Genomic DNA, 23,247 nt, shown 5'->3' with positions numbered 1-23,247 from the left:
TGAAGAAATTCCTCCTCATCTCTGTCCTAAATGGCCTACCCCTTATCCTTTGACTGTGACCCCTGGTTCTGGACTCCCCGACCATCGGGAACATCCTTCCAACAAGAGGGCATAGCCTTAAAATTAGAGCTAGGGGTGTTGTCACAAAGTTTAGTGGAAATCTGGAACTCTCCCCCTCAAAAGGCTGTTGAGGCTGGGGCTCAGTTGAAAATTACAAGACTGGGATTGATAGTTTTTTCTTGGGAAAGGGTTACGAAGCCAAAGTGGGATCGATGGAGTTAAGATACAGCTCAGCCATGATCTAATAGAATGGAGGAACAGGCTCGAAGGGCTGAATGGCCTCCTCCTGTTCCTACATTCCTATGATTGAGGGATATGGGGAGAAGGTGGGGCTAAGGGCTTGAGGGGCCGAAGGGCCTACTCCTGTCCATATGTAAGCATTTGGTCACCTGTCCTCATATCTCCTTCTGTGACTCAGTGTCCAATTTTGTCTGGTTTACACTCCTGTGAAGCATCTAGGGACATTTTTACTATGTTAAAGGTGCTAAAGATGTCAACTGTGGCTCAGTAGTTCGCATTCTTGCATCTGACTCAAGAGGTCGTAGGTTCGAGTCCTCACTCCAGCGAATTAAGCACAAAATCCAGGCCGGCACTCCTGCTGCCAGTACTGAGGGAGCGCTGCATCATCGGAGGGGCTGTACTGAGGGAGGGCCACACTGTCGGAGGGGCAGTACTGAGGGAGCGCTGCACCATCGGAGGGGCAGTACTGAGGGAGGGCCACACTGTCGGAGGGGCAGTACTGAGGGAGCGCTGCACTGTCGGAGGGGCAGTACTGAGGGAGCGCTGCACTGTCGGAGGGGCAGTACTGGGGGAGCGCTGCACTGTCAGAGGGGCAGTACTGAGGGAGGGCTACACTGTTGGAGGGGCGGTACAGAGGGAGCGCTGCACTGTCAGAGGGGCAGTACTGAGGGAGGGCCACACTGTCGGAGGGGCAGTACTGAGGGAGTGCTGCACTGTCGGAGGGGCAGTACTGAGGGAGTGCTGCACTGTCGGAGGGGCAGTACTGAGGGAGGGCCACACTGTCGGAGGGGCAGTACTGAGGGAGTGCTGCACTGTCGGAGGGACAGTGCTGAGGGAGCGCCGCACTGTCAGAGGGGCAGTACTGAGGGAGCGCTGCACTGTCGGAGGGGCAGTACTGAGGGAGCGCTGCACTGTCGGAGGGGCAGTACTGAGGGAGCGCTGCACTGTCGGAGGGGCAGTACTGATGGAGCACTGCACTGTCGGAGGGGCAGTACTGAGGGAGCGCTGCACTGTCAGAGGCGCTTGGTGTCAAATTGTGACTGATGACGCTCCTGTGAAGCGCCTTGGGACGTTTAGTTATGTTAAATGCTCTATGGAAATGCAAGTTCTTTCTATCAATACGGGTGCCTCTTGTTGTACAGATGCAGCAGGTCGATGGTGCCTTGGAACTGAACGTGAGCAAGCGTGTGCGCGACAGGGCGCAGTCGGACGATGACCGAGGGGATCGCGCCAACCGCAAGAAGGCCAAGATGCGGGTGAGTTGCGCGCCAGCCGGAGCTACGGGCACTGACTTCCCCAGTTGGCCAACTGATTGACCACCAGCCCCACCCCCGCAAGCACGCCACCCACCCCCCCACATTTCGCCATGGGTCGGTGGGCTATCCAACTGTGGAGGGAGGCATCACAGCCCGCCACCCAACCCTGTCCAAGTCCGCCAGCAATTTCCCCACTGGGAGATGATCAGGAGCAGGAATCCTGGCAGCTTCGCCCCCACCCACTCCCTAACAGCTAACTCAGCACAGGCCGGGAATGGAGCCTGGGCTTTCCTGCTCTGTGTGTGTGTGTGTGGGGCTCAGTCCCCACACCGGGTGTGAGATCAGGCTAACTCCGCACAGGCCGGGAATGGAGCCTGGGCCTTTCCTGCTCTGTGTGTGTGTGTGTGGGGCTCAGTCCCCACACCGGGTGTGAGATCAGGCTAACTCAGCACAGGCCGGGGATGGAGCCTGGGCTTTTCCTGCTCTGTGTGTGTGTGGGGCTCAGTCCCACACCAGGTGTGAGATCAGGCTAACTCAGCACAGGCCGGGGATGGAGCCTGGGCCTTTCCTGCTCTGTGTGTGTGTGGGGCTCAGTCCCACACCAGGTGTGAGATCAGGCTAACTCAGCACAGGCCGGGGATGGAGCCTGGGCCTTTCCTGCTGTGTGTGTGTGTGTGGGGCTCGTTACACACACCGGGTGCGAGATCAGGCTAACTCAGCACAGGCCGGGGATGGAGCCTGGGCTTTTCCTGCTCTGTGTGTGTGTGGGGCTCAGTCTCCATACCGGTGTGAGATCAGGCTAACTCAGCACAGGCCGGGAATGGAGCCTGGGCCTTTCCTGCTCTGTGTGTGTGTGTGTGGGGCTCAGTCTCCACACCGGGTGTGAGATCAGGCCAACTCAGCACAGGCCGGGGATGGAGCCTGGGCCTTTCCTGCTCTGTGTGTGTGTGGGGCTCAGTACCACACCAGGTGAGAGATCAGGCTAACTCAGCACAGGCCGGGGATGGAGCCTGGGCCTTTCCTGCTCTGTGTGTGTGTGGGGCTCAGTACCACACCGGTGTGAGATCAGGCTAACTCAGCACAGGCCGGGGATGGAGCCTGGGCCTTTCCTGCTCTGTGTGTGTGTGGGGCTCGTTACACACACTGGGTGCGAGATCAGGCTAACTCAGCACAGGCCGGGGATGGAGCCTGGGCCTTTCCTGCTCTGTGTGTGTGTGGGGCTCGTTACACACACTGGGTGCGAGATCAGGCTAACTCAGCACAGGCCGGGGATGGAGCCTGGGCCTTTCCTGCTCTGTGTGTGTGTGGGGCTCATTACACACACTGGGTGCGAGATCAGGCTAACTCAGCACAGGCCGGGAATGGGTGGGCCTTTCCTGCTGTGTGTGTGCGTAGAACTGAGTAAACACACCGGGTGAGGAATTATTTAGCATGTTATTTGCGCAGTGTAAAATGAGCTTTACTCTGTATCTAACCCGTGCTGTTCCTGCCCTGGGAGTGTTTGATGGGACAGTGTAGAGGGAGCTTTACTCTCTATCTAACCCGTGCTGTACCTGCCCTGGGAGTGTTTGATGGGACAGTGTAGAGGGAGCTTTACTCTGTATCTAACCTGTGCTGTACCAGCCCTGGGAGTGTTTGATGGGACAATGTAGAGGAAGCTTTACTCTGTATCTAACCCGTGCTGTACCTGCCCTGGGAGTGTTTGATGGGACAGTGTAGAGGGAGCTTTACTCTGTATCTAACCTGTGCTGTACCTGCCCTGGGAGTGTTTGATGGGACAGTGTAGAGGGAGCTTTACTCTGTATCTAACCCGTGCTGTACCTGCCCTGGGAGTGTTTGACGGGACAGTGTAGAGGGAGCTTTACTCTCTATCTAACCCGTGCTGTACCTGCCCTGGGCGTGTTTGATGGGACAGTGTAGAGGGAGCTTTACTCTGTATCTAACCCGTGCTGTACCTGCCCTGGGAGTGTTTGATGGGACAGTGTAGAGGTAGCTTTACTCTGTATCTAACCCGTGCTGTACCTGCCCTGGGAGTGTTTGATGGGACAGTGCCGAGGGAGCTTTACTCTGTATCTAACCCGTGCTGTACCTGCCCTGGGAGTGTTTGATGGGACAGTGTAGAGGGAGCTTTACTCTGTATCTAACCCGTGCTATACCTGCCCTGGGAGTGTTTGATGGGACAGTGTAGAGGGAGCTTTACTCTGTATCTAACCCGTGCTGTACCTGTCCTGGGAGTGTTTGATGGGACAGTGTAGAGGGAGCTTTACTCTGTATCTAACCCGTGCTGTACCTGCCCTGGGAGTGTTTGATGGGACGGTGTAGAGGGAGCTTTACTCTGTATCTAGCCCGTGCTGTACCTGCCCTGGGAGTGTTTGATGAGACAGTGTAGAGGGAGCTTTACTCTGTATCTAACCCGTGCTGTACCTGCCCTGGGAGTGTTTGATGGGACAGTGTTGAGGAAGCTTTACTCTGTATCTAATCCGTGCTGTACCTGCCCTGGGAGTGTTTGATGGGACAGTGTAGAGGGAGCTTTACTCTGTATCTAACCCGTGCTGTACCTGCCCTGGGAGTGTTTGATGGGACAGTGTAGAGGAAGCTTTACTCTGTATCTAACTGTTGTATATTTTGAATGTGTATTAGAATTGTCCCACATGGGATACCGTAGTGGTGATTTGCAATGCACTATGGGAAATGTAGTGCATTGAGTTAAGAAGCACATTGTAAATAAAATGGCCGTTAACTAAACTCTCCACCCCGGAGTCCTTCTTAATTGTTATATAGGTAAGGGTATAAAACCCCTGGAGACACAACAAAACTGGCGACGAGGACGACGGACTTGCGCATCACTTTGCACTGGAATCGGCGATGTTTATAGTAAGAATATCCTGTCTTTCCTTAATGGCGTGCCTGCAGTTTAGTGCTGATGCAATCGCCTCGTAAAGGTGGCGGTTCGTGTGTTACACAAATAAGAAGGGGGTGAGTAACGATACAGTGAAACGAAGTAGAGGAAAAGGACTGTAAATATAAAAAAAAAATGTGGAGCAAAAGGACTGTAAAAAAAAGAACAAAAAAACAAAATGGCTATGCTAACCGGAGCGTTTGGACCATTTGACGAAATGGCGGAGCAATGGAGTGCCTATACAGAGCGTTTCGGATTTTTCGTGACTGCAAATGGCATTAAAGATGACGACCTACACTGGGGAAACAGTCCCAATGCTGGGTAAGACGGAGGTCAAGGTGGAGCTTAATGGACAAACCGTGATGCTGCCAGTTTACGTGGTCAAGGGTGACTATCCATCCCTGATGGGCAGGCCATGGTTGGAGAAAATTCATCTGGATTGGAAAAAAGTGAATGCGGTGTCAGTCGAAGAGGTGGGGCTAGCGGCAGTGTTGACAAAGCATGCGGCTGTCTTTGACGGAGAATTGGGGAGTATGAAGGGGATTACGGTCAAACTCAAGGTGAAGCCTGACAGCCAGCCACGATTCCTGAAGGCCAGGAACGTTCCCTACGCCCTCAGACCAAAGGTGGAGGCTGACCTGGAGCGTCTGGTCAAGATAGGGGTCCTGGTGCCGGTTTCGCACAGTGAGTGGGCCACGCCCGTGGTACCAGTGATGAAGAGTGACGGCGCGGTTTGCTTATGTGGAGATTTCAAAGTAACAGTGAATCCTGTGCTCTCAGCTGAACAGTACCCCCTCCCCATCATTGAAGATCTTTTCGCGGGTCTAGCAGGCGGTCAGAAGTTTAGCAAGATTGATCTATGCCAAGCCTACTTGCAGATGCATGTAGAAGAGGACTCACAGAAGTACCTCACCATCACCACCCACAAGGGCCTCTACAGGTACTGCCGCCTACCCTTTGGTACAACGTCAGCACCAGCATTGTTTCAGTGGGCTATGGACCGGATCTTAAGCGGCATTCCAGGGGTACAATGTTATCCCGACGATATCCTTGTCACAGGAAAGGACGACAACGAGCATCTGCAGAACCTGACGAAGACACTGGGAAGACTTGAAGAATATGGCTTACGCATTCGCAAGGACAAATGCAAATTTTTCAAGCCATCAGTGGAGTACCTAGGCCATGTCATCGACGCGGACGGCCTACACACAGCACCGTCGAAAGTGAAAGCCATTGCCGACGCTCCTGCACCTACAAATGCCGGCCAGCTGCGGTCATTCTTAGGTCTCCTGAACTATTACGGAAAGTTTATTCCACAGCTGGCATCACTGTTGAAGCCATTACATGAGTTGCTGTGTCAGGGCAAGGCCTGGGCGTGGACGAAGGAGTGCGAAGCTGCATTCAAGAAAGCCAAAGCAGCTTTGACTGACCCCAGAGTGTTGACACACTTTGACCCGTCGTTGCAGATTCAGCTGGCCTGTGACGCGTCGCCTTATGGCGTCGGCGCGGTCGTGCCCCACATCTTTCCCTCAGGCGAAGAGAAGCCAATTGCATTCGCGTCAAGGTCTCTGAGCAAGGCGGAGGTGAAATACCCGCAGATCGAAAAAGAGGCTTTGGGCATCATCTTTGGAATCAAAAAGTTCCATCACTACTTGTTCGGAAGGAAATTCACATTGCTGACGGATCATCATCCTCTGACATCGATCTTTGGTCCACACACAGGAATACCCTCCCTGGCAGCGTGCAGGATGCAGCGCTGGGCGCTGATGTTAAGCGCTCACAATTACAACATCAAATACCAGAGGTCAGCAGCACATGGCAATGCGGACGGATTGTCAAGACTTCCGCTGCCTGTGCCCTCTGAAGGCTGCGAGCAGAAGATTTTCTACTTTGACATGATGAGCAATGCCCCGGTCACGGCCCGGCAGGTCAAGAAAGAGACCAGAGTGGACCCTACGCTATCCAAGGTGCTGGATTGGGTGATGCGAGGAGACGGGTCACGGGTGTCAGACGCACCACCTGAGCTCCTACCTTACCTGCCAAGAGGGAAGGAGTTCTCTGTCACGTCAGGATGCCTCCTTTGGGGCATGTGAGTGATCATACCGCCAAAGCTGTGGAAACATGTCCTCAACGAGCTGCACTCAGGGCATTGTGGCATTGTCCGGATGAAGGAGCTGGCACGAAGCTACTTCTGGTGGCCCGGTCTGGATCATGAAATTGAAGTTGAAGCGAAATCATGCCCATCATGCGAGACAACCAGGGATACGCCAAGAGCAGCGCCACTGCATCCATGGGAATGGCCGGCGACACCGTGGCAACGGATCCATCTGGACTTCGCGGGACCAGTAGAAGGAGCGATGTTCCTGGTCGCGGTGGACTCCCATTCCAAATGGCCGGAGGTTGCAGTAATGTCCACTGCCACGACGGAGAAAACCATCGAGACTCTGAGAGAGATGTTCGGGCGATTTAGTCTGCCGGAGCAGATCGTAACCGACAATGGAACACAGTTCAAATCCCAGGAGATGGAGGAGTTCCTCAAGAGCAATGGAATCCCGCACACGTTCTCCGCGCCTTATCATCCATCCACGAATGGATTGGCGGAGAGATTTGTCAGAACGCTGAAACGCGCGTTGAAAGTGGCAAGAAGTTATGCTCCTCTAAAGCAGCGCCTGAATGCTTTCTTGCTGAAATACCGAAACACGCCTCATGCTACGACTGGAGCATCTCTCATGGGAAGGCAGCTACGGACACGCCTTGACCTGCTGAGGCCAACGTCCACAGAAACAGTGGCGCACGCCAATCAGCAGGGTCAAGTCAGCAGACGAGCTCAGAGGTCCAAAGAACGACACTTTGTGGTGGAGGGCAAAGTCCTCGCGGATAACTACACCACCCCGGAGCGGTGGGTCCCGGCTACGGTCATTCAAAAGACGGGCCCCGTTTCATACCGAGTCCGCACCGGAGACGACCGAACATGGAGATGGCATGTAGACCAGTTACTGCCAAGACAGTCACCACAGGTAACCCAAGAAACAGAGGATCAAGGACCTGCTGGGGGCTCCAGCAGGGACGGTCGTCCGACCCTGAGACGGTGGCACCATCCACTCTTGTGCCATCGAGGGAGGAAGCCACGCCTGTAGGGTCATGGGAGAGCCAGCCAGAGCCTGCTCCTGAGACTAGGCGTTACTCCCAAAGAGAAAGGCAACCTCCAGAGCGCCTTAGTTACAGTTAGTGCTAACCTGTGTGCATGGGGCAGAATAATCCCCAGGGTTAACGGAAGGTAGAGCAGTCTACCCTCTCTTCCAAAGTTATAGTCATTTTCAGTTATTCTGTTTTGTGGACATTCTATTTTAAGGGGGAGGAAATATGTTGTGTATTTTGAATGTGTATTAGAATTGTCGCACATGGGATACCGTAGTGGTGATTTGCAATGCACTATGGGAAATGTAGTGCATTGAGTGAAGAAGCACATTGTAAATAAAATGGCCGTTAACTAAACTCTCCACCCCGGAGTCCTTCTTAATTTGTTATCTAGGTAAGGGTATAAAACCCCTGGAGACACAACACTAACCCGTGCTGTACCTGCCCTGGGAGTGTTTGATGGGACAGTGTAGAGGGAGCTTTACTCTGTATCTAACCCGTGCTGTACCTGCCCTGGGAGTATTTGATGGGACAGTGTAGAGGGAGCTTTACTCTGTATCTAACCCCATGCTGTACCTGCCCTGGGAGTGTTTGATGGGACAGTGTAGAGGGAGCTTTACTCTGTATCTAACCCGTGCTGTCCCTGCCCTGGGAGTGTTTGATGGGACAGTGTAGAGGGAGCTTTACTCTGTGTCTAACCCGTGCTGTACCTGCCCTGAGAGTGTTTGATGGGACAGTGCAGAGGGAGCTTTACTCTGTATCTAACCAGTGCTGTACCTGCCCTGGGAGTGTTTGATGGGACACTGTAGAGGGAGCTTTACTCTGTATCTAACCCGTGCTGTACCTGCCCTGGGAGTGTTTGATGGGACAGTGTAGAGGGAGCTTTACTCTGTGTCTAACCTGTGCTGTACCTGCCCTGAGAGTGTTTGATGGGACAGTGCAGAGGGAGCTTTACTCTGTATCTAACACGTGCTGTCCCTGCCCTGGGAGTGTTTGATGGGACAGTGCAGAGGGAGCTTTACTCTGTATCTAACCCGTGCTGTACCTGCCCTGAGAGTGTTTGATGGGACAGTGTAGAGGGAGCTTTACTCTGTATCTAACCCGTGCTGTACCTGCCCTGGGAGTGTTTGATGGGACAGTGTAGAGGGAGCTTTACCCTGTATCTAACCCATGCTGTACCTGCCCTGGGAGTGTTTGATGGGACAGCGTAGAGGGAGCTTTACTCTGTATCTAACCCGTGCTGTACCTGCCCCGGGAGTGTTTGATGGGACAGTATCGAGGGAGCTTTACTGTGTATCTAACCCGTGCTATACCTGCCCTGGGAGTGTTTGATGGGACAGTGTAGAGGGAGCTTTACCCTGTATCTAACCCATGTTGTACCTGCCCTGGGAGTGTTTGATGGGACAGTGCAGAGGGAGCTTTACTCTGTATCTAACCCATGCTGTACCTGCCCTGGGAGTGTTTGATGGGACAGTGTAGAGGAAGCTTTACTCTGTATCTAATCCGTGCTGTACCTGCCCTGGGAGTGTTTGATGGGACAGTGTAGAGGGAGCTTTACTCTGTATCTAACCCGTGCTGTACCTGCCCTGGGAGTGTTTGATGGGACAGTGTAGAGGGAGCTTTACTCTGTATCTAACCCGTGCTGTCCCTGCCCTGGGAGTGTTTGATGGGACAGTGTAGAGGGAGCTTTACTCTGTATCTAACCCGTGCTGTACCTGCCCTGGGAGTGTTTGATGGGACAGTATAGAGGGAGCTTTACTCTGTATCTAACCCATGCTGTACCTGTCCTGGGAGTGTTTGATGGGACAGTGTAGAGGGAGCTTTACTCTGTATCTAACCCGCTGTACCTGTCCTGGGAGTGTTTGATGGGACAGTGTAGAGGGAGCTTTACTCTGTATCTAACCCGTGCTGTACCTGCCCTGGGAGTGTTTGATGGGACAGTGTAGAGGGAGCTTTACTCTGTATCTAACCCGTGCTGTACCTGTCCTGGGAGTGTTTGATGGGACAGTGTAGAGGGAGCTTTACTCTGTATCTAACCCGTGCTGTACCTGCCCTGGGAGTGTTTGATGGGACAGTGTAGAGGGAGCTTTACTCTGTATCTAACCCGTGCTGTACCTGCCCTGGGAGTGTTTGATGGGACAGTGTAGGGCACAGTCCGCACTCCTGACATGCCCCCTCCTTACTGTCTCTCTCCAGGAGTTCACGCAGCCTCCCTCCCCTTCTGATCTCGACAGTCTGGATAGTAACAGCATCAATGACGACGTCAGCAGCGATCCGAGAGACATCGACCAAGACAACCGAAGCACCTCGCCGAGTATCGCCAGCCCTGGGGGTCTGGACAGCGACTCCGACTCGTCCGTCTCGCAGTGCCCGCTTCCCCCCCGCAGCCCGCCCCCTCGGCCCTCCAGCCTGGAGGCCCAGCAGCGGCTGCAGCCTCAGGGGGACGGGCTCCTCCCCGACCCGCCTGCCTCCATCGCCCCCCAGCCCCAGCCCCAACTCGAGCCCCAGGCTTCTCGGCCTCCCCACCCGGTGCTCCCTCCGCAGCCCTTCCCGGGTCTGAAGCCCAGCCTCATGCCAGCCACTCAGCCGATGGAGCAGCCGCTCCCTGGCAAGCAGCCCTTGGCCCTGTCATCGGGCTCCCACTCGCAGAAGCCCCAGGGTCACCAGGCGGCCAGCTTTGCCCACGTGCCCATGAACCTACCCCCTCCCCCCGCCCTCAAGCCGCTCGCCACTGCCCCGGGCCCAGGCCAGGCCCAGGCTTCGGCCCAGATGCCGGCCCTCCAACTGATGGCCCAGGCACAGGCCCAGGCTGGGCCTCTCCCAGCAACGGCCCCGGCAACGGGCCTAGGCCAGGGCCAGAGCCCGCCCCAGAGCCAGCTGCTGGCCCCTTCCAACCCAGGGCCCAACCAGGCCCATTTCGCCCACCCGCCCCCCTCCTCCTCCTCCTCCTCCGCCTCGCAGCCCAGCCCCCACTACAACCACCCATTCCCACCGTCCACCAGCACCGTCCCGGCCCATTCCCTGAATTTCGGCAGCCCGGCCCTCCCCTCGCAGGCCGCGTGGAGCCAGGCTCCCTCTTATGGCCGCCAGGCGCCCCCTCCCCAACACCCCCTGGCCGGCCAGCAGCCTTACCCGCCCCCAGCCTCCCACCCGGGCGGGGCCTCCCGGCAGTCCTTCTCTCACCCGCCACACTCTGCCAGCCAGGCCTCAGGCTTCGGGCGCCCCCCGGCCCCAGCCTCCTCGCAGGCCGGCCCGGGCCCTCAGGCCTTCCCGCCAGCCTCCTCCAACCAGGCTGGGACCTACCCGCACCAGCCTCCGACCGGGGTCCACCCAGCCTCCTCCGGCAAGCCCTACCCTGCCTCGAACCAGGCCCCGGCCCACCAGGCCTACCCACCCGCTTCCGCCCCAGGCCACGGCAGCTACGCCCAGCCCTTGTCCTCCTCGTCCTCCTCCGCCTCCTCCACCCACCCGGCCTACCTCCACCCAGCCAGCCCGGCCCACCCGGCCCCAGGCCCCTCAGCCTACTCCCACCCGGCCGTGGCAGCCCAGCCCTCCCACCTGCCCCCGTTCCCCTTCCCGTCGACCCCCTCCCCCGCCGCCGCCTCCTCCTCCTCCTCCTCCGGCGCCTCCTTCAAGCCAGGAGGCCCCCCCTTGCCGGCAGCCGGTGCCCCCCCGATCAAGGTCAAAGAAGAGGTCGCCGAAGAGCCAGAGGAACCCGAGAGCCCTCCTCTTCCTCCGGCCCGCAGCCCCTCCCCAGAGCCCAAGGTGGTGGACACAGCCAGCCATGCCAGCCAGTCAGCCAGGTACGGGCCTTCAACCCGGGTGCGAGCAGCTAACTCACCACAGGCCTGGGGCTCGAGCCTGGGGCTCTGTTCCTCTTTCCCTCTCTCCGTTCCAACCCATTCCCTCCCTCTCTCTGTCTCCCTCATCCTCGCTTCCCTCTCTTTCACTTCTAGCCCGCTTTCTCCCTCTATTTCTCTCTCTCTCTCTGTCTCATAAGAACATAAGAAATAGGAGCAGGAGTCGGCCATTTGGCCCCTCGAGTCTATTCCGCCATTCAATGAGATCATGGCTGATCATCCAAACTCAGTACCCTGTCCCTGCCTTCTCCCCATATCCCTTGATCCCTTTAGCCTTAAGAAATATATCTAACTTCTTCTTGAATATATTTAATGAATTGGCCTCAACTGTTTTCTGTGGTAGAGAATTGCACAGGTTCACCACTCTCTGGGTGAAGAAATTCCTCCTCATCTCAGTCCTAAATGGCCTACCCCTTATCCTTAGACTGTGACCCCTGGTTCTGGACTCCCCCGCCATCGGGAACATCCTTCCTGCATCTAGTCTGTCTAGTCCTATATCCAATGACTGAGCCTCCACTGCCCTCTGGGGCAGAGAATTCCAAAGATTCACCACCCTCTGTGTGAAGAAATTTCTTCTCATCTCAGTCCTGAATGGCCTTCCCTTTATCCTGAGGCTGTGGCCCCTGGTTCTAGACTCCCCAGCCAAGGGAAACATTCTCCCAGCACCCACCCTATCAAGCCCTGTGGTAATTTTGTATGCTTCAGTGAGATCCCCTCTCATTCTTCTGAATTCAAGAGAATACAGGCCTAGTTTACTCAATCTCTTCTCATACGACAGTCCCGCCATCCCAGGAATCAATCTCGTGAATCTTCATTGCACTCCCTCTATGGCAAGTATATCCTTCCTTAGGTAAGGAGACCAAAATTGTACACAGTACTCCAGGTGTGGTCTCACCAAGGCCCTATATAATTGGAGTAAGACTTCTTTACTCCTGTACTCAAATCCTCTTGTAATGAAGGCCAGCATACCATTTGCCTTCCTAATGGCTTGCTGCACCTGCACATTCACTTTCAGTGACTCATGTACAAGGACACCCAGGTCACTTTGAGCATCTGCATTCCCCAACCTTTCACCATTTAGGAAATACTCTGCCTTTCTGTTTTTTCTACCAAAGTGGATAACTTCACATTTATCCACATTATATTCCATCTGCCATGTTCTCGCCCACTCACTGAGCCTGTCGCGATCCCCTTGAAGCCTCTTCACATCCTCTTCACAACTGACACTGCCACCTAGCTTTGTGTCATCAGCAAATTTAGAAATGTTACATTTAGTCCCCTCATCCAAATCATTGATATAGATTGTGAATAGCTGAGGCCCAAGTACCGATCCTTGTGGTACCCCACTAGTCACAGCCTGCCATCCTGAAAAAGACCCGTTTATCCCTACTCTTTGTTTTCTGTCTGTTAACCAATTCTCAATCCATGCTAGTATATTACCCCCAATTCCATGGGCCCTAATTTTGTTCACCAACCTCTTGTGTGGGACCTTATCGAAGGCCTTCTGAAAATCCAAATACACCACATCTACCGGTTCCCCTTTGTCTACTCCACTAGTTACATCCTCAAAGAACTCCAATAGGTTTGTTAAACAGGATTTCCCTTTCATAAATTATGTTGACTCTGCCCAATCTTACTATTAGTTTCTAAGTGCCCAGTTATTGCATCCTTTATAATATATTCCAGCATTTCCCCAACTACTGATGTGAGGCTAACAGGTCTGTAGTTCCCTTTCCCTCTCTCCCTCCTTTCTTGAATAGCGGGGTTACATTTGCTATCCTCCAATCTGCAGGAACCGTTCCAGAATCTATAGAATTTTGGAAGATGACAACCAATGCGTCCACTATCCCAATGGCCACCTCTTTTAAAACCCTAGGATGTAGGTCATCCGGTCCTTGGGATTTATTGACTTTTAGTCCCATTCATTTTGCGAGTAGTCCCATTCATTTTGCTAGTAGTCCCATTAATTTTGCGAGTCTCGTTTATGGGATGTGGGCGTCGCTGACAAGGCCAGCATTTATTGCCCATCCCTAATTGCCCTTGAGAAGGTGGTGGTGAGCCCCCTTCTTGAACCACTGCAGACCATTCCCTCCCTCTATCCCTAACTCTCTCTCTCTCTCTATCTCTCCCTCTCCCTCTTCCTCTCTCTCAGTTGTAACCTTTTCCCTTTCTCACTCCCGCTTTCGCTCTCTCACTTCTAGCACGATCCCTCCTTCCCTCTCTCTCTCTATCTTTCAGTTTTAACTCATTCTCTCTCGCTCTCAGTTCTAACCTGTCCCCCCTCTCTCTCTTTCTAAGTTCTATTCCAATCCCTCCCTCCCTCTCAGATCTAACCCGATCCGTCCCTCCCTCTCTTTCACGGTCAGCTATAACCTGATCCCACTTTCTCTTTCTCTCTCCCTCTCAGATCTAACCCGTCCCCTCCCTCGCTCTCTCTGTCTCTCAGTTCTAACCTGTTCCCTCTCTCTCTCCCCCGCAGGTTTATTCGACACTTTGACCGCGGTTACAACTCCTGTTCCCGCTCCGACCTGTACTTCATCCCACTGCCCGGCTCCAAGCTGGCGAAGAAAAGGGAAGAGCTACTGGAGAGAGCGCGCAAGGAAGCGGAGCAAAAAGTGAGGGAAGAAAAGGAAAGGGAGCGAGAGAGGGAACGAGAGAGGGAACGAGAAAAGGAGATGGAAAGAGCAATGGTGAGCAAAGCAGATCACAAATAAAAACAGAAAATGCTGCAAATACTCAGCAGATCAGGCAGCATCTGTGGAGCGAGAAACAGAGTTAACGTTTCATGTCGCTGACCTTCGGTCAGAACATATACTGTAGCAATAACTTGTGTCAGCATCGAGCATCCCCGGGGCAGGTACATTACAGAGCTCCCTCTACATTACCCTGACAGTGTACCCCCACTTTATACCCAGTGTCAGCATCGAGCCCTCCCAGGGCAAAGACAATACAGAGCTCCCTCTACATTAACCTGACAGTGTACCCCCACTTTATAACCAGTGTCAGCATCGAGCGCTCCCGGGGCAAAGACAATACAGAGCTCCCTCTACATTACCCTGACAGTGTACCCCCGCTTTATACCCAGTGTCAGCATCGAGTGCTCCCGGGGCAGGTACAATACAGAGCTCCCTCTACATTACCCTGACAGTGTACCCCCACTTTATACCCAGTGTCAGCATCGAGCGCTCCCAGGGCAAAGACAATACAGAGCTCCCTCTACATTACCCTGACAGTGTACCCCCACTTTATACCCAGTGTCAGCATCGAGCACTCCCGGGGCAGGTACAATACAGAGCTCCCTCTACATTACCCGGACAGTGTACTCCCACTTTATACCCAGTGTCAGCATCGAGCACTCCCGGGGCAGCTACAATACAGAGCTCCCTCTACATTACCCTGACAGTGTATCCTCACTTTATACCCAGTGTCAGCATCGAGCACTCCCGGGGCAGGTACAATACAGAGCTCCCTCTACATTACCCTGACAGTGTACCCCCACTTTATACCCAGTGTCAGCATCGAGCACTCCCGGGGCAGGTACAATACAGAGCTCCCTATACATTACCCTGACAGTGTACCCCGACTTTATACCCAGTGTCAGCATCGAGCCCTCCCGGGGCAGGTACAATACAGAGCTCTCTCTTAATTACCCTGACAGTGTACCCCCACTTTATACCCAGTGTCAGCATTGAGTGCTCCCAGGGCAGGTACAATACAGAACTCCCTCAACATTACCCTGACAGTGTCCCCCCACTTTATACCCAGTGTCAGCATCGAGCACTCCCGGGGCAGGTACAATACAGAGCTCCCTCGACATTACCCTGACAGTGTACCCCCACTTTATACCCAGTGTCAGCATCGAGCACCCCCGGGGCAGGCATAATACAGAGCTCCCTCTACATTACCCTGACAGTGTACCCCCACTTTATACCCGGTGTCAGCATCGAGCACCCCCGGGGCAGGCATAATACAGAGCTCCCTCTACATTACCCTGACAGTGTACCCCCACTTTATACCCAGTGTCAGCATCGAGCCCTCCCGGGGCAGGTACAATACAGAGCTCTCTCTTAATTACCGTGACAGTGTACCCCCACTTTATACCCATTGTCAGCATTGAGTGCTCCCAGGGCAGGTACAATACAGAGCTCCCTCTACATTACCCTGACAGTGTACCCCCACTTTATACCCGGTGTCAGCATCGAGCACCCCCGGGGCAGGCATAATACAGAGCTCCCTCTACATTACCCTGACAGTGTACCCCCGCTTTATACCCAGTGTCAGCATCGAGCACTCCCGGGGCAGGTACAATACAGAGCTCCCTCTAAATTACCCTTACAGTGTACCCCCACTTTATACCCAGTGTCAGCATCGAGCACTCCCGGGGCAGGTACAATACAGAGCTCCCTCTACATTACCCTGACAGTGTACCCCCACTTTATACCCAGTGTCAGCATCGAGCACTCCCAGGGCAGGTACAATACAGAGCTCCCTCTACATTACCCTGACAGTGTACTCCCACTTTATACCCAGTGTCAGCATCGAGCACTCCCGGGGCAGGTACAATACAGAGCTCCCTCTACATTACCCTGACAGTGTACCCCCACTTTATACCCGGTGTCAGCATCGAGCACACCCGGGGCAGGCATAATACAGAGCTCCCTCTACATTACCCTGACAGTGTATCCCCACTTTATACCCAGTGTCAGCATCGAGCACCCCCGGGGCAGGCATAATACAGAGCTCCCTCTACATTACCCTGACAGTGTACCCCACTTTATACCCAGTGTCAGCATCGAGCCCTCCCAGGGCAAAGACAATACAGAGCTCCCTCTACATTACCCTGACAGTGTACCCCCACTTTATAACCAGTGTCAGCATCGAGCGCTCCCGGGGCAAAGACAATACAGAGCTCCCTCTACATTACCCTGACAGTGTACCCCCACTTTATACCCAGTGTCAGCATCGAGTGCTCCCGGGGCAGGTACAATACAGAGCTCCCTCTACATTACCCTGACAGTGTACCCCCACTTTATACCCAGTGTCAGCATCGAGCGCTCCCAGGGCAAAGACAATACAGAGCTCCCTCTACATTACCCTGACAGTGTACCCCCACTTTATACCCAGTGTCAGCATCGAGTGCTCCCGGGGCAGGTACAATACAGAGCTCCCTCTACATTACCCGGACAGTGTACTCCCACTTTATACCCAGTGTCAGCATCGAGCACTCCCGGGGCAGCTACAATACAGAGCTCCCTCTACATTACCCTGACAGTGTATCCTCACTTTATACCCAGTGTCAGCATCGAGCACTCCCGGGGCAGGTACAATACAGAGCTCCCTCTACATTACCCTGACAGTGTACCCCCACTTTATACACAGTGTCAGCATCGAGCACTCCCGGGGCAGGTACAATACAGAGCTCCCTATACATTACCCTGACAGTGTACCCCGACTTTATACCCAGTGTCAGCATCGAGCCCTCCCGGGGCAGGTACAATACAGAGCTCTCTCTTAATTACCCTGACAGTGTACCCCCACTTTATACCCAGTGTCAGCATTGAGTGCTCCCAGGGCAGGTACAATACAGAACTCCCTCTACATTACCCTGACAGTGTCCCCCCACTTTATACCCAGTGTCAGCATCGAGCACTCCCGGGGCAGGTACAATACAGAGCTCCCTCTACATTACCCTGACAGTGTACCCCCACTTTATACCCAGTGTCAGCATCGAGCACCCCCGGGGCAGGCATAATACAGAGCTCCCTCTACATTACCCTGACAGTGTACCCCCACTTTATACCCGGTGTCAGCATCGAGCACCCCCGGGGCAGGCATAATACAGAGCTCCCTCTACATTACCCTGACAGTGTACCCCCACTTTATACCCAGTGTCAGCATCGAGCCCTCCCGGGGCAGGTACAATACAGAGCTCTCTCTTAATTACCGTGACAGTGTACCCCCACTTTATACCCAGTGTCAGCATCGAGCACCCCCGGGGCAGGCATAATACAGAGCTCCCTCTACATTACCCTGACAGTGTACCCCACTTTATACCCAGTGTCAGCATCGAGCCCTCCCAGGGCAAAGACAATACAGAGCTCCCTCTACATTACCCTGACAGTGTACCCCCACTTTATAACCAGTGTCAGCATCGAGCGCTCCCGGGGCAAAGACAATACAGAGCTCCCTCTACATTACCCTGACAGTGTACCCCCACTTTATACCCAGTGTCAGCATCGAGTGCTCCCGGGGCAGGTACAATACAGAGCTCCCTCTACATTACCCTGACAGTGTACCCCCACTTTATACCCAGTGTCAGCATCGAGCGCTCCCAGGGCAAAGACAATACAGAGCTCCCTCTACATTACCCTGACAGTGTACCCCCACTTTATACCCAGTGTCAGCATCGAGTGCTCCCGGGGCAGGTACAATACAGAGCTCCCTCTACATTACCCGGACAGTGTACTCCCACTTTATACCCAGTGTCAGCATCGAGCACTCCCGGGGCAGCTACAATACAGAGCTCCCTCTACATTACCCTGACAGTGTATCCTCACTTTATACCCAGTGTCAGCATCGAGCACTCCCGGGGCAGGTACAATACAGAGCTCCCTCTACATTACCCTGACAGTGTACCCCCACTTTATACACAGTGTCAGCATCGAGCACTCCCGGGGCAGGTACAATACAGAGCTCCCTATACATTACCCTGACAGTGTACCCCGACTTTATACCCAGTGTCAGCATCGAGCCCTCCCGGGGCAGGTACAATACAGAGCTCTCTCTTAATTACCCTGACAGTGTACCCCCACTTTATACCCAGTGTCAGCATTGAGTGCTCCCAGGGCAGGTACAATACAGAACTCCCTCTACATTACCCTGACAGTGTCCCCCCACTTTATACCCAGTGTCAGCATCGAGCACTCCCGGGGCAGGTACAATACAGAGCTCCCTCTACATTACCCTGACAGTGTACCCCCACTTTATACCCAGTGTCAGCATCGAGCACCCCCGGGGCAGGCATAATACAGAGCTCCCTCTACATTACCCTGACAGTGTACCCCCACTTTATACCCGGTGTCAGCATCGAGCACCCCCGGGGCAGGCATAATACAGAGCTCCCTCTACATTACCCTGACAGTGTACCCCCACTTTATACCCAGTGTCAGCATCGAGCCCTCCCGGGGCAGGTACAATACAGAGCTCTCTCTTAATTACCGTGACAGTGTACCCCCACTTTATACCCATTGTCAGCATTGAGTGCTCCCAGGGCAGGTACAATGCAGAACTCCCTCTACATTACCGTGACCGTGCACCCCCACTTTATACCCAGTGTCAGCATCGAGCGCTCCCAGGGCAGGTACAATACAGAGCTCCCTCTACATTACCCTGACAGTGTACCCCCACTTTATACCCAGTGTCAGCATCGAGCACTCCAGGGGCAGTTACAATACAGAGCTCCCTCTACATTACCCCGACAGTGTACCCCCACTTTATACCCAGTGTCAGCATCGAGCACTCCCGGGGCAGGTACAATACAGAGCTCCCTCTAAATTACCCTTACAGTGTACCCCCACTTTATACCCAGTGTCAGCATCGAGCACTCCCGGGGCAGGTACAATACAGAGCTCCCTCTACATTACCCTGACAGTGTATCCCCACTTTATACCCAGTGTCAGCATCGAGCACCCCCGGGGCAGGCATAATACAGAGCTCCCTCTACATTACCCTGACAGTGTACCCCCACTTTATACCCAGTGTCAGCATCGAGCACTCCCGGGGCAGGTACAATACAGAGCTCCCTCTACATTACCCTGACAGTGTACCCCCACTTTATACCCAGTGTCAGCATCGAGCGCTCCCGGGGCAGGTACAATACAGAGCTCCCTCTACATTACCCTGACAGTGTACCCCCACTTTATACCCAGTGTCAACATCGAGCCCTCCCGGGGCAGGTACAATACAGAGCTCTCTCTTAATTACCCTGACAGTGTACCCCCACTTTATACCCATTGTCAGCATTGAGTGCTCCCGGGGCAGGTACAATACAGAACTCCCTCTACATTACCGTGACCGTGCACCCCCACTTTATACCCAGTGTCAGCATCGAGCGCTCCCAGGGCAGGTACAATACCGAGCTCGCTCTAAATTGCCCTGACAGTGTACCCCGACTATATACCCAGTGTCAGCATCGAGCACTCCAGGGGCAGGTACAATACAGAGCTCCCTCTACATTACCCTGACAGTGTACCCCCACTTTATACCCAGTGTCAGCATCGAGCACTCCAGGGGCAGTTACAATACAGAGCTCCCTCTACATTACCCTGACAGTGTACCCCCACTTGATACCCAGTGTCAGCATCAAGCGCTCCTGGGGCAGGTACAATACAGAGCTCCCTCTACATTACCCTGACAGTGTACCCCCACTTTGTACCCAGTGTCAGCATCGAGCACTCCCAGGGCAGGTACAATACAGAGCTCCCTCCACATTACCCTGACAGTGTACCCCCACTTTATACCCAGTGTCAGCATCGAGCACTCCCGGGGCAGGTACAATACAGAGCTCCCTCTACATTACCTTGACAGTGTACCCCCACTTTATACCCAGTGTCAGCATCGAGCACTCTCGGACAGGTACAATACAGAGCTTCCTCTACATTTCCCTGACAGTGTACCCCGACTTTATACCCAGTGTCAGCATTGAGTCCTCCCAGGGCAGGTACAATACAGAGCTCCCTCTACATTACCCTGACCGTGCACCCCAACTTTATGCTCAGTGTCAGCATCGAGCGCTCCCAGGGCAGGTACAATACCGAGCTCGCTCTAAATTGCCCTGAAAGTGTACCCGCACTTTATACCCAGTATCAGCATCGAGCAATCCCACGGCAGGTACAATACAGAGCTCCCTCTACATTACCCTGACAGTGTACCCCCACTTTATACCCAATGTCAGCATCGAGCGTAACCGGGGCAGGTGCAATACAGAGCTCCCTCTACATTACCCTGACAGTGTACCCCCACTTTATACCCAATGTCAGCATCGAGCGTAACCGGGGCAGGTGCAATACAGAGCTCCCTCCACATTACCTTGACAGTGTACCCCCACTTTATACCCAGTGTCAGCATCGAGTGCTCCCGGGCAGGTACAATACAGAGCTCCCTCTACATTACCCTGACAGTGTACCCCCACTTTATACGCAGTGTCAGCATCGAGCACACCCAGGGCAGCTGCAAAAGAGAGCTCCCTCTACATTACCCCGACAGTGTCCCCCACTTTATATCCAGTGTCAGCATCGAGCACTCCCGGGGCAGGTACAATACAGAGCTCCCTCTACATTAACCTGACAGTGTATCCCCACTTTATACCCAGTGTCAGCATCGAGCAGTCCCGGGGCAGGTACAATACAGAGCTCCCTCTACATTACCCTGACAGTGTACCCCCACTTTATACCCAGTGTCAGCATCGAGCACTCCCAGTGCAGGTACAATACAGAGCTCCCTCTACATTACCCTGACAGTGTACTCCCACTTTATACCCAGTGTCAGCATCGAGTGCTCCCGGGGCAGGTACAATACAGAGCTCCCTCTACATTACCCTGACAGTGTACCCTGACATTATACCCAGTGTCAGCATCGAGCACTCCCGGGGCAGGTACAATACAGAGCTCCCTCTACATTACCCTGACAGTGTACCCCCACTTTATACCCAGTGTCAGCATCGAGCACTCCCAGTGCAGGTACAATACAGAGCTCCCTCTACATTACCCTGACAGTGTACTCCCACTTTATACCCAGTGTCAGCATCGAGTGCTCCCGGGGCAGGTACAATACAGAGCTCCCTCTACATTACCCTGACAGTGTACCCTGACATTATACCCAGTGTCAGCATCGAGCACTCCCGGGGCAGGTACAATACAGAGCTCCCTCTACATTACCCTGACAGTGTACCCCCACTTTATACCCAGTGTCAGCATCGAGCGCTCCCAGGGCAGGTACAATACCGAGCTCGCTCTAAATTGCCCTGACAGTGTACCCCCACTTTATACCCAGTGTCAGCATCGAGCACTCCCAGGGCAGGTACAATACAGAGCTCCCTCTAAATTACCCTTACAGTGTACCCCCACTTTATACCCAGTGTCAGCATCGAGCACTCCCGGGGCAGGTACAATACAGAGCTCCCTCTACATTACCCTGACAGTGTACCCCCACTTTATACCCAGTGTCAGCATCGAGCACTCCCAGGGCAGGTACAATACAGAGCTCCCTCTACATTACCCTGACAGTGTACCCCCACTTTATACCCGGTGTCAGCATCGAGCACACCCGGGGCAGGCATAATACAGAGCTCCCTCTACATTACCCTGACAGTGTATCCCCACTTTATACCCAGTGTCAGCATCGAGCACCCCCGGGGCAGGCATAATACAGAGCTCCCTCTACATTACCCTGACAGTGTACCCCACTTTATACCCAGTGTCAGCATCGAGCCCTCCCAGGGCAAAGACAATACAGAGCTCCCTCTACATTACCCTGACAGTGTACCCCCACTTTATAACCAGTGTCAGCATCGAGCGCTCCCGGGGCAAAGACAATACAGAGCTCCCTCTACATTACCCTGACAGTGTACCCCCACTTTATACCCAGTGTCAGCATCGAGTGCTCCCGGGGCAGGTACAATACAGAGCTCCCTCTACATTACCCTGACAGTGTACCCCCACTTTATACCCAGTGTCAGCATCGAGCGCTCCCAGGGCAAAGACAATACAGAGCTCCCTCTACATTACCCTGACAGTGTACCCCCACTTTATACCCAGTGTCAGCATCGAGCACTCCCGGGGCAGGTACAATACAGAGCTCCCTCTACATTACCCTGACAGTGTACCCCGACTTTATACCCAGTGTCTGCATCGAGCACCCCCGGGGCAGGTACAATACAGAGCTCCCTGTACATTACCCTGACAGTGTAAACCCCCACTTTATACCCAGTGTCAGCATCGAGCACTCCCGGGGCAGGTACAATACAGAGCTCCCTCTATATTACCCTGACATTGTACCCCGACTTTATACCCAGTGTCAGGATCGAGCAGTCCCGGGGCAGCTACAATTCAGCGCTCCCTCGACATTATCCTGACAGTGTACCCCCATTTTATACCCAGTGTCAGCATCGAGCACTCCCGGGGCAGGCACAATACAGAGCTCCCTCTACATTCCCCTGACAGTGTACCCCCACTTTATACCCAGTGTCAGCATCGAGCACTCCCGGGGCAGGTACAATACAGAGCTCCCTCTACATTATCCTGACAGTGTACCCCCACTTTATACCCAGTGTCAGCATCAAGCACTCCCAGGGCAGGTACAATACAGAGCTCCCTCTACATTACCCTGACAGTGTACTCCCACTTTATACCCAGTGTCAGCATCGAGCACTCCCGGGGCAGGTACATTACAGAGCTCCCTCTACATTACCCTGACAGTGTACCCCCACTTTATACCCAGTGTCAGCATCGAGCACTCCCGGGGCATGTACAATACAGAGCTCCCTCTACATTACCCTGACAGTGTACCCCCACTTTATACCCAGTGTCAGCATCGAGCACTCCCGGGGCAGGTACAATACAGAGCTCCCTCTACATTACCCTGACAGTGTACCCCCACTTTATACCCAGTGTCAGCATCGAGCACTCCTGGGCAGGTACAATACAGAGCACCCTCTACATTACCCCGACAGTGTACCCCCACTTTATACCCAGTGTCAGCATCGAGCACTCCCGGGGCAGGTACAATACAGAGCTCC

The 23,247-nt window shown here is 54.0% G+C and overlaps 1 protein-coding gene across 7 annotated transcripts in view; it reads left to right on the top strand.

The window, feature by feature from the left end:
• Window positions 1-23,247, top strand: part of LOC147091297 (atrophin-1-like) — a 180,343-nt gene that overhangs the window by 10,754 nt on the left and 146,342 nt on the right. For all 7 annotated transcript variants that reach the window (XM_085976720.1, XM_085976719.1, XM_085976716.1 and 4 more), the window contains 3 exons: window positions 1,443-1,556; window positions 9,790-11,396; window positions 13,933-14,143. In XM_085976720.1, the coding sequence (XP_085832846.1) occupies window positions 1,443-1,556; window positions 9,790-11,396; window positions 13,933-14,143 (1,932 nt within the window). The remainder of the gene's footprint in view (window positions 1-1,442; window positions 1,557-9,789; window positions 11,397-13,932; window positions 14,144-23,247) is intronic.

This window comes from Somniosus microcephalus, unplaced genomic scaffold, assembly GCF_052327205.1.
Source record: "Somniosus microcephalus isolate GS21.2 unplaced genomic scaffold, FLI_Smic_1.0 unresolved_chr3, whole genome shotgun sequence".
NCBI lineage: Eukaryota > Metazoa > Chordata > Chondrichthyes > Squaliformes > Somniosidae > Somniosus > Somniosus microcephalus.
The sequence above is the reverse complement of the archived record's forward strand: the minus strand, read 5'-3'. Positions and strand labels throughout refer to the sequence as shown.